A 12580-nucleotide genomic window follows, 5' to 3' on the forward strand; every position below is an offset into this window, starting at 1 on the left:
TGCTCCAAAGTTCATTCCTGATACCCCTGTGTGGGGCTCCCCTTTGCCCCACCTCTCAGTAACACTTCTGGTGGCCACAGTTCCTCATTTACATCTTGTGGATATGAAATGTTTTCCCCCTCTGTTTGTGTTTTTCTGATGATCAATGATTTTGAAGATCTTTTCATGTGCCTAAGAACCCTTATATTTTTCTTCATATGAAAATAACAGATACTCACCCATGTATACCTAATTCAAATATAAATATATTTGCATATGCCACATAGTGTTGTATTCATGTATGTATCATATAATATAGCCCTTCAAATATAAACATTTGCTAGATGTCTGTCTGCTATGTGCTAAATATTTGTCTAGACTCTAGTCACTGGGACTATACTAGTCAAGAAATAGCCCCAAATGCCCACTATCCTGGAGTTTGTTTTAACATGTAGACTGACCATCCCCCACCTCCACCCCCCATGCCCCCCCCAAAGAAAAAAAAACAGATACCATGTATCATGAAGTTTTTTTTTATATCTACTTTATGTGAACAAGTCTCTTGTCTGCATATATGTATGTACACCACATGTGTGTAGTGCCTGCAGAGACCAGAAAAAAGAACATTGAATTCTCTAGAACTGGAGTTACAGATGGTTATGAGCTGCTATATGGGTGCTGGGAATCAAACCCAAGTCTTCTGGAAGAGCAGCCAGCATTCTTAACCTCTGAGCCATCTCTGCAACCCCATAGCGAGTAGTTTTCTGAAACTTAAATTTGAGTTTGGCTCAGCCACTTCACATCATTAAATCATGTTTTTTGTAATTGTAAAAGGGAAGTGGTAATAATCACAGCTTTATAAGTTTACTAAGTGCATATGAATAACTTCACACAGTATCTATATTAGAGAAACAAAAACAATGATGGAAATCACAATAATGTGGTTGCATTTTTCCCTTCTGCTTTTTTTTCAATGATAGATTTTAGTTAGAATTATTGGAATTTATACTTAATGTGTCTTCATTATTGCTAAAGTATTAGGTCTCATTTGGCTGCCAGCCTACTGTGATTTTGGCTGATTTTGAGATGTGTTATATCCAGATTTTTTAAATTTCAAAAGCCAAGAGCCCAAGATCCCACATGTTTTACAAAACTACATTGTGACAAATTGCCCAAAATGTGGGAAAATCCACAGAACAGTCTGAACTCAGTGTTATGTTACTGTGTCTGGACTGACACTCAGTTTAGCAGTGTGGTTATGAAGACAGTCTAAGCCTGGTCCTCGGCAAAGATGCCTGTGACTTTGTCAAGCTTTGCAACAACTGTTTGTCCTTCTTTCTTAGATAATGATGTTGAAAATGATCTTCAATCAGACATCCGTTGAGCAATGCAAAACACAGATGGGAAAGGAGAAGGAGTGCAACTCCTTCCTGATTGCAGTTCGCCTGGCTTCGCTGAACCAGATCTTGGACCCCTGGGTTTATCTGCTGCTAAGAAAGATCCTTCTTCGGAAGTTCTGTCAGGTAGCAAATGCTGTCTCCAGCTGCTCTAGTGGTGAACAGAAAGGGCAGCCCATCTCATTATCTAACGAAATAGTACAGCCAGGGCCGTGAATGTGAACATAACCAATGAGCATACTCAAGCTTTTGCAGCCAATATCCCTTACGGTCTGAGGCATCTCTGGTATGCTGCTGTTTATGCATTGGAATGGAATTTTGTGATATAAAGCTAGAGGGTCTGAGAAGCATAGATAATCCCTTCTGTGCCAAAATCCTGAAATACAAACAGAGGAAAATCTGTTACTAACAGTCTAGCAGTTTGAGTCTCTGCCATTTGTAGCTGTATATGGAGTTATTTATGTGATGAAACACTTATGATAAATGACCTTGAGCTACTTGGAGTATGGATGGTTGCTGTCCCAGCACACTGTGTGTGTGGGGCGTTTGGAGTTTAAACCCTCGGGCAAGGGACCAGGCCATAGAGATTTGTTTTGTCCAAGGACATTGGTTGTGTTTTCTTTCATCGTTTCTGTTACTTTTGCTTCCTCCTTTTTTTCCACTCAAAATTTAAAGAATCTACTTGAGTTTTTAAAAATGTATAAGCTATCCACATATTTGTTGTCTTGATGCTATTTAAATATTAAATATTGCTCAATAGATTGCTAACTCATAACCTCACAAACTTAACTTTTGGTTGGGTTGGTAAGGAAGTTTACTCCTTAACTAAATAAGATCCAATTCCACTTTTTTCAAATATGACAGTTTATGTCTACCCACTGCTGCTAAATGTTCTTTCCTTAGAATACATGTTGCCTTCTTAGAAGCCTTGGGGAGAAGCATAACTGAGCTATGGGAGTCATGAAGCAGTGTTTCTGAATGCTACCTAAAGACTGGATTGAGAACTGTGGGCAGTCCTGTTCCCACCAGTGTTCTCTGGTCTTTAAATGCCAATTCTGACTCTAGAACAAACAGAAATTTAGAAATTGAATAAAGATTTTCCATGTTTGGCTTTCTTATAAGATAGGGATAGTAATGATGACTTCTCTTCAGCCTTTGTCCTGCCCTTGGGTGAGCGCTTTTACACAGCTCTGCTGCTTGATTGGCTTTTCACAGCCTATAAGGGCACAAGACTTGAGGCTTTGGTTTAATGTCTTCTTGTGGCACAGATAAATTACAACCAGAAGCTTTGGGATTTGAGGGGTTAAAAGTTACCCCACAAAAACTGTGCTCCTTCAGGACCATCCCAAATAATGCCCTTATTCTTTGGCACCCCATTCTGTCAGTTCATTAATATTTAATGTGAAGATTTTGATTTGTACTTTATGGCTCCCTAGTTCCTTCAAAGCTTGAGATTTCTTTCTGCTTCTTGCATAATGACATTTTCTTTGTGATTTAGTATCAGTTTGGGTGAGAGTAGATTGTAACTGTTACACTGTATCTGTTAGGTTAATTATGCTCACTGACCTAGGTGAGTTAGGATAATCAGTTTAAATGATCACATCAAAGTGAGTCAGAATATAAGGTCTAGCGCAGGTGCTGACACCATCCAGGATGGCTTCATAATCCAGATGTTAAAATAAAGACAATAATATAGGGCTATATTATACTAGCCCTGTTACAAAAATTTCCTACTGATATGTTTCATAGAGTATAAGACAACATTGTCCTCCCTCATACTTAAACAAGTTATCAAAAAGAGGCTTTGCTTTTGGGGTGCTTCCTGAGCCCTTCTGTGATCAGGTAGACACACACTGCTGGATTTGAGTGGCGAAGGATAATTTTGTTACTTCTTCCCACACTTACTGTAGCATCTGGAATATAGGACTTTCCAATAAACATTGTACCCTGGACAAGTAAATGAGATTCAGCCCAAACTTCTGTTCTCTCCTGGGGCAGTTGACAAATCTGTTACAGTTCGTCCAGCCCATAAGGCAAATGACTTCTTACTTAGTTGATTAAACAGAGCTCTGCCTTTAGAGAAGTTTGCCATGTTGTTGTACAGTATGGTGTAATCTGTATTAATAGTCTAGAGGATGTATCTTCAGCTGGTAAGAGAGGTTACTATAAAAAAGATATCACTTTTCATCAAGATGCAAAAACAGAACAGGCTAAAACGTATCCTTGACTACAAAACCAGTTCCTGCCCAGGGGTTCCGTGGTAGGAGTGAATGAATGGCTGTTTTTGAACAAGCTTGAAAAGGAGCCAGAAAGGGAAGAAACTGTGAGTTTGTTACCTCAGAAGCCATTGGTTAGTCGGGCAAAACATGGTAGGAAGTAAAAGTTCCCCACAGTCTCAGCTTGGGAATGGTGGGAGTTCAGTTGTGTGCTGTGGAGAAAGTGGACTACTACAAACAGAAGGGGGCATCTCCATTTCTGAGTTTGATTCACTGGCCTTGAATTTCACTCCCAGACAGCTGATTTATCCATGCATACACATGCACAAGAAGCAGAATGCATGCATAGATTATAGCCCTTTCCTGAACTTGAAAGTAACGTGGAAAGAACAAGTAAAAAAGATGTAGAAATACATGTAAAATTAGTAAGTGTCTATGGTTTTCAAATGAATCTAGGCTTCATGTTATGCCATAGATGGAAGAGATAATAAGTTGTCAAAAACAGAGAGTTGATGTTTCAAATAAAATAGACTTAGTGAATATCTTAAAAATACTTTTCATTTGGAGAAACAAAATGTGTCACTTTTACTTCAGAGCAAGGCACGGTAGTTCCCAGACTACAAAGTAGAGGCCACTCCGACTTACAGAGTGTTTTTCCAACAGCCAGGTAACACAGAACAATAACAACAACAGAACAGTAAGCTTTATCAAATTTGCCTAATGTTGTATACCAAGATATTTTAAATAAATACGTTTAATCACAATAGTTTAAACTATTCTGAAATGAAAGGGATACATATATTTCTGCTTAATTCTTCTTTATCTTATAAAGGATCTCTTGACAGAGTTACAGAAAAATATTATAAAATGTCCCATATGTGAAGGGCCAGACTGTAGCTGAAAGTTTTCCTGTGTCCTGCCTGGCCCACAGTCAGGACAAATCTCCCAAGTAAATACACAAGAGGCCTATATTATTTTTAAACTGTGGCCCTGGCAGGCTTTCTGTTAGCTAGCTCTTATATCTTAAATTAGCCCATAACTATTAATCAATGTATCACCACATGTTCCATGGCTTTACCTGCCTCCCATTACATGTTGCTCACTGGCGTCTCTCCCTGCCTTCTTCCTGTCTCTCTCTTTGTTTGCTGCCTGCCTCTACGCTGCCTTGGCATAGGCCAAACGGCTTTATTTATCAACCAATCAGAACAACACATATTTGCAGCGTACAGAAAGATATCCCCCATCACCAGACTAAAATCTCACAGGCAGGACCCAAAGTGGTGGCACCTTGGCTATATCCTGATGCTTGAACTTTAGATGGATTTGATCCTTTATTTTATCAATGGTTTTCACAGTGTTATTGGTTGGGGCCCAAAATTAGTGACTGGCTTTCAGGCTCCCCAGCATAAAAATTATCCAATTATTCAATAGTTCTTTGGGGTTGAGATCATATCAGAGCTGGAAATAGAAAAACTTTGCTCTTCTGTTTGTTGGTGTGTTGTTGCCAGTTACTCCAAAAGTACCTCAAGCTGCACACAATGTAGGGAAATGTGTCAAGACTCCTTGCAAAGTATTTGTTGTGTAAATATAGAAAAAACTTAACTAGAGTAATTAAAATGTTAGTGTTTTATCTACCCAGTCACAGGCTGTGACAGATTTTCACAGGTCCTTATTTAATATTTATTTTCTGATTTTTATTTTGGTTCTAATATGTCAAAATTGAAATCTAAATAAATGTAAAAAAAAATGTGCATCTTTGGTTAAACCCAGAGATTTTTGTTGTTGTTGCAATGAAGAGTTAAACTTCAGCTGACATTTTCACAGTATTGTGTATGAAAGTATTTCAAAATTTAAAAGCCATTGTAAGGAAACAGTTGCAATGGCAAAAGAAGCATGAACCAGGGAATTAAGGAAACTTTTTACTTTATGTATCATGTTTTTGGTCCCTAAGGTAAAGATCATGTGACTACCCATGAACATTTAACTCCCACCATTACACTGTGACACCATAAGCAGAGAACATTCTCTGCAAAGACAACTCCACCACATACATCATAATCACCTACATGTCTGAGTTCCACTGAGTCAAAGACCATTATTTTCAGGGGTTTCTCACTGGCCAGGTATGTGTTCTAAACATTAAACAGCAGGTGCCCCGGCTTCTCCTCTATCTTTGGAACTAATTTACCAATACCGCCTGCCTCATCCTGCTTGTCTGTCCTCTCCGGTAGAGCAGGGGACAGAAACATTTGCTGTCAGTGAGGCTTTGGTTGTTTCTAGTTAGCTTCAACGGATCAATTTTACTATGGAAGTAAAGAGAGAGAGGAAAGAAAAAAATCTCCCAGAACAAAATTAGCCTTTGTGTGTGTGTGGTTTTGTTTTTGTTTTTTTGTTTTGTTTTGTTTTTTTGTTTTTTAGTATCTTGGAGATAATTCCATATCTAATGTCCTTTTTAAATGTGAAGCTTTAGATTCTGGTATGAAATACTTTAGATTTAAAGTATATTGCTCTTTTAAAGTAATCAGGACTTGGGACAGTGTGTAGCCAGTCACAAGAATTGAGCAATCATTTAAAAATAGTTTCCTTGTATAGTTTTCAGATTCTGGGGGAAAAAAATCAAGATTTATTGAGAATGGAGGGGAGATGTATGCAGTTTACATACTCTTCAAGATTCTTGGTGCTTTAGAAAGAATAGTCAGTGGGAGGGGGCTGGAGAACATGGGAACAGCAGAGAGACTTGTCCACTGCAACCCATTGAAATCCTTGGTCTTCTAAGGCAGAATTCAGAAGCAGAGACAGGGAGGGACTTCATTTAACTTTACACATTGCTCATTCTGAAGACAGAGAGGTGTGGCCTGGGCTTGCTTTTTTAAAAGAAAATGATAAACTCATTCACTCAGATAATCAGTAAATGAGAGGAGGGGGAACTTAACCTATTGCCACATAATTACTGTGGTCTGCTCACAGCCAACAGACACAATGCCCACTATCTGGCATGGCGTACTGGCTACATTGCACTTTGAGCCCCACTGAAGAGCTCAGACAGGGGGTTCCCCACCTCTCCTCACTGCCTCCTCCCCACATGCTTGGCAATGCAAAAACAATGTGTTCTACCACCTTATGTAAAGCTTTTTGGGTATTTCTCTGCATTGTGTTTAAATCTACATACCGTGTGTTTTATAGCTGATACTTGAGACTGTGTAGATAGAAAACGAATGTATGAGATGTACATCAGAATTCTGACTGCGTTCAAGGACAGCTTGTCTGTGTATTTAATAAATGTCTGTTATTTGTGTAGTCTGTCAATGGAAAATAAAGCAAATGATCTGAAATGTCCCTGTCTTTATTTCCTAATCTCAGCAATGTTTTCTTGTCGGGGATATCTTCTTGACTGTAGTATCTTGCTGATTTCCTACTTGCTCTGCTTGATCAAATAAAAGCCCAGTGTCCTGAAACAGCCATGTCCTGATGGAACAACTGGACTGTTTGGGTTCTGATTCCATAACCCTGTGTAGAACGTCACCAATTCTTTCCATGTTGGAGAGGTGCTCTGTCCGCATTTTCAGCATGCTGCTTCTCCCTGTTATAATCCCCAGATTGCTGTTTTTAACACAAAACCTCATTCATAAATTAAAGTCCTTCCTTGATCTTGTAGATTGCAGTGTAAACACTGGCCCCTGACATGAGAATGGTCCTTGTGCATATCACAGCCTTTTTACCAACAGTACCCAGTGTTGGTCAGAACTGGATTCCTCAAGGGGACCGTGACCAGGCCCCACCTTTCCCCTGCTCTGGAAATTCAGACATATTACAACTAGTGCCCTGAACTCTCTGCCTTCCTCCTAAGAAAAGGCTTCTAAGATGCTCTGTCCCCCGTTTCTCCCACACAGAGGTTGTAGGGCCAGGTCCCTTACTCTTCACTATGCACAGCCTCGGGGAACATCTATATGGCCACAGTGGGTATGGTTGGCTAGAAATCCCTGGCACAGTGATGGGGAACATGCTGGCCATGGGAAGTGATGCCCCTGTGTTTGTGTTCTGGGCATGCAGGGACCACGTGTTCTTAGTCCTCTGGTGCTTGTTAATAACTGTCAACCATTTCATGCTTTTTGTGAATCTGGCACAGGGTGTAAAGGGTCTGAGCCAGTTTCTCAAGTCCGTTCTTCTCTCTGCAACTTTGTGTACCTGTCTCATATTAAGCCTGTTGGTAATAAAATACCAGGATTAATTTTTTAAAAACTCAAGTTGGGAGGTGGGCAGTGGGATGACTGAGCAGGTGGAGGCACCTGCTGCTAAGCTTAATAACCTGAGTTGGGTCCTGGAGATCCACATGATAGATGGAGGAACCAACTCCAGGAGGTTGTCCTCAGATCTCCACATGCAGCCCTGTACACACACATACACACACACACACATACACACACACACACACACAGACATAGACACAGAGAACATACACAGATACACACACATAGACTCACAGACATATACATAGAAACACACAGAGACACCTACACAGACATCCACACAAGACACTCATGCATGGACACAGAGACATGTTTATACATACACAGAGACATACATACATACACACACAGAGACTCATACACAGACACACACACACACACACACACATACTCACACATAGACACACACACAAAAGCACACATACAAAGACACAGACACCCACACACAGACACTCATGCATAGACACACACGGAGACTCACACACAGAGATGCACATACACATACACACATATACTAAACAAATAATATGTAGTTCAGACTTTGCAGTTATAATCTGGTGGGAGGAAGGGAGTGAATTTGACCAGAGTGACAAAAATCAGTGACATGTGAGCACTGTGAACCAATGGGCAATGTTTCATTGTGTTTGTAGAAGGAGACTGCTAACCTGGAGAGAAGATTTAGAGAACTTTTCACCTCACTTTCCCCAGAACCTTACAGCTTTTAACTAGTCCCACCCACTTCTCTCCAACTCTCACACAGAAGTGACCAGGCCACCCAGCCTGGGCACGGCAGACACTGGGGCAGATTACTACACAGCATCCCTGGCCTTTACTCACTCCATGTCAGCAAAATGTCCCTAAGAAGACAAGAAAAATTATTCCCAGACTATGCCAGTTAGACCATGAGGACATGTTGGTCCTCAGTAGAAACCTGTGCCTTGAGGAAGGGGCCGTGGATGCAGGTGGGTCTGTGTCCCTGGTAGTGGTGTTTTCTGAAGCCAGGCAGCACTGGAATATGTGCGTGTGACTGCACAAAAATGCAGCACCACCATGTCAACAATGCCTGGGTCATAGTGGTCTGACCGGCTTCTGTAAGCTCACAAGCCTACTCACAGAAGAAGAGGTGCACGTTCTCAGGAGTATTGTCTTTCTATTGACGCCCCAACATCTATTCTGACATCTTACAAGGGATTGCTAATGTGAGTCTCTGTAATTAAGGACACATTTCCTGACAGGTCCTTGTAGAGCCATTCTTTAAGGGGTCTTTCATCTGCTGGTGCACATGACAGAACTACAGAACATGCATTTCCTCAGAAGATGATTTCATCACAGGCAGTGAATATTGAGGAAATGTCTGTAAGTGAGTTAACCAGTCTGGGTCCCTCAGACACAGAATTATTACCAAATGCTTTGATTGCAAGTTTGATGCCCTCCTTGTGCACAGTAAGAGGATTTCTGAGATGTGTCATATAAAATGCAGCCCTCACCCTACCACCACAGCCAAGTCTGCTCATGGACTTCTTTGGGAGTTAGTGGGTACAGGTTAAAGAGTATCCCTGAGTTACTCATGAGTCAGGGGCTGAGTGAGCATCCCTGTTTCATAAAGAAGCTGAAAGCTAAAGCTGTAATCAAGTCAACATGTTTACTTCCCGGTTAACACAGACACCCTGACCTCTCCATCCGTACCCATGGGAGCAGATAGGAGCACACGGGGTAAAGTGACTTCCCCACACTACTGTCACTTTAAAAACTGCCACTGTGTGAGGACAAGACAGAATGTGACCCAACCAAGGGAGTGGTAACATGCACTTCTCACTATGAACAGGACCACGTTTCCTCTCTTTCTTGTTTCTGGTGCCGGGAACCAAACACAGGGCCCTGGGCTCATCTGGCAAGCATTGCACTAAATTGGTAATTCCTTGAAACAATTTTTTGAAATAAAAATTATCCAGTGACTAATTTGCCTTAACACAAAGATAATTATTTTGCTTCACCTTGTGTTGATCCAGCAAGAATGACTTAAAACAATATTCAGAATTCAACAAGAAGCCCAGTTCTAATCCTGAGTACAGTCTACATACAAGCTAATGACTAGAATGCAACTTCATGTTACTAAGATGTAGAAGTAGACACAAAGCTATTTATAGCTCTGTGTGAACCCTGGCTGTACATTGCTGTTTAAAATGCTGGCAGCAGGGATGACCTAGCTGCTTGAATCTTTGCATAGGCACATACCCACAGATTTCCTTGCAAATGTAAAATGGATCATGCTCTGAGCCGACTTTTCACACTGAGCTGTTTCCTTCAGTAGAGTGTTGCACCATAGTTTATGGTCTGAGTTTCTCTGGGGAAAAGCATGGAGTGCTTTGTGAAATTTATCTCTGCATTGCTCTTGTTTCATAAATGAAAATGGAAATGAAATCTTAGAACTTTAAAAAATCCATCAATTAGAAATTGCTCTCTAATATGGAAGTGGGCTGCATTCAGGATGTGTGTGCAGACTTGTACAGCTGTAGAAGTATGTGTACGTCATCACATGGGAATTCTCAAGGGTCGGTGGTTTCCAAAAGATTCACCAAAGGTAATTTTTGGAGAAAAATGATTGCCTGTTGTGACCCATTTTTTCCATTTCATGGCCATTTAAAAATATCCCCTAACATGATAATTTTCCAAATTATAGCGACATGGTAACAAAAGTAATTCTTACTGAAAATCATTGTGGAAATGTTAATATGTGGCCAAGAGTGATTACTAACTTAAGTGCTGTACATCCTTAATTAGGGCTTGTTCATCAGCAGGTTTTCCTGTGCCATGGTTGTTTTGGTATTCCTAATACAATCTGTTTAGAAGATTAATAATTTAAAGTATTCTATTCTTCAAATAAAGCCATTTCACAAAAATGCTTTCTAAGTTTTTGTGAACAGTAGTAAAAGAGGAAGTCTTCCACACTGGGCAGGAGTTAGAGTCAAGTCTAATCACTGGACTTGTTATTTACTTATTGATAACAAATCTTTCTGAACCCGAGTTTTCCAGCCACCCCAGCATTACTAGGGTAAGTGAAATGCTAAAGTCTCAGGTACCAGTGAGAGTGGTACCCTGGTGGCTGCTGCTGCTGGGTCATCCTCATCTCACTGTAGAGCACCATCCGAGAACTAACTGCAGCCGTTCCCATCTCAAGCTAGCCAGACAGCTTCTCCTGTCAGTGTTATGCACTCACACTGTCATCCGAACACTCAAGTGCTCTTCGGAGGCTGGCCCTGACCCAGATGAATCACATGGTTTAGGAAAGATGCTTCATTTCTTTTGGATTTATCTGTAAAATTGGGGCTTGATACATGTATGAACCATATTCACACCAAAAAATTAGGAATCTCTTAGGGTGTGTGTGTGTGTGTGTGTGTGTGTGTGTGTGTGTGTGTGTGTGTATGTGTTTATGCCTGAAGAAATGCTGTCTCAAAGACTAGGTCATGGAGATTTTCATGCACCACATTTGTCTGTGTGTATCTCTCTCTGTGTGATCTGTCAATCATAACTCAATTGAGTACCTTTTCTAGATAAGTTTTTCTTAAACAAGTTTTTAGTAAATGTATAAATTCTTAAAAAAAAACAAAGAGAAAAGGGAGGATGTTGTGAGATAAATATGATCAAAGTACATGATGTACCTGAAATTATGTTTCTAAAGCTCTTCACTGTGTGCAACAAATGTGTCAATAAAATATTGTTTCCAAAAGTCAAATAATGCCAAAGGCTCACCACAAGACCCGAGGTCCTCACTCTAACCATGTAACTCTACACCACTTGGGGGCTGTTGCCCTCAGCTTCCTTTTTGAACTCTGTGCTGGCATATTTCTAACTGATGTGTATGTTGCTTGCCTTGTTCTGACATTATCAAGTGCCACATGCTGACCTAGGCTCTCTCCTAATCCATTCTCTCTTTGTAGTACAGTTTTAATCCATCCTTTTATCTTTCTTTTTAAGAATACAATTTTAATCCATCCTTTCATCTCCCTTTATTGAATTTCCTGTTCTCTAGACCACATGTCTTAATTTTTTAATTATTCGCTATTTTAATCAATCACATTTGCTTTCAAAATGGGCTTCTTATTAGGAAAATGTGTCAAGAGCCAAACTCTCAGCTGGGTGTTGTGGCATATGAGTGTCATCCCAACATTTGGAAGGCTAAGGTATGTGGATTTGAAGTTAAAGCCAGCCTGGACTGTGAGATTCTGTCACAAAGCTAAACATGAGTGAGCAAAATTTAGGACTCCTGGGAATCTTTAAATGAATGTGAGCAAATCAATCACCAGTGATAATGGTAGTGTAGACTTTATTTCATGATCCTGTTATTCATGGGCCTACATACCCTGTGCCTATACTACAAGGTAAGTCTATTACCAGGATTTGTTGAAGGGGACTCTGAGGGTCACTAGAGGTGAATCTCCAACCATGACCACAGATGGAATGTAAGCAATGCTGGGGTCCACATCTATTCTCAGCTTAAATATCACATAATCCCTCACCAAAAATTTGCAGGTGTAGGCATTTTCTGAAGCTCTGAATTCACCTCAGAAGCTCTGCTGAAGGAAGGCTTTGGCTCTTTTGAGGCTGAGACATTTTGAAAAGTCAGACCCATCTTCTGCAGCCACAAGGAGCCAGCTTTTCCAACAGGTTGATTAGACTAACAAGATTCTCATAAAAAATTGGTATGCCAATATGTCTAATCTGTTCTGTGCATAGCGCT

At 40.4% G+C, this 12580-nt stretch overlaps 1 protein-coding gene across 2 annotated transcripts in view; it reads left to right on the forward strand.

Moving 5' to 3' along the window:
• The window catches only part of Ptger3 (prostaglandin E receptor 3), a 68407-nt gene that overhangs the window by 29000 nt on the left and 26827 nt on the right, over window positions 1-12580 (forward strand). For both annotated transcript variants that reach the window (XM_028890370.2, XM_037207251.1), the window contains exon 2: window positions 1323-1502. In XM_028890370.2, coding sequence (XP_028746203.1) covers window positions 1323-1502 — 180 coding nt within the window. The remainder of the gene's footprint in view (window positions 1-1322; window positions 1503-12580) is intronic.

The sequence above is a fragment of the Peromyscus leucopus genome, chromosome 6 (assembly GCF_004664715.2).
Source record: "Peromyscus leucopus breed LL Stock chromosome 6, UCI_PerLeu_2.1, whole genome shotgun sequence".
Taxonomy (NCBI): Eukaryota; Metazoa; Chordata; class Mammalia; order Rodentia; family Cricetidae; genus Peromyscus; species Peromyscus leucopus.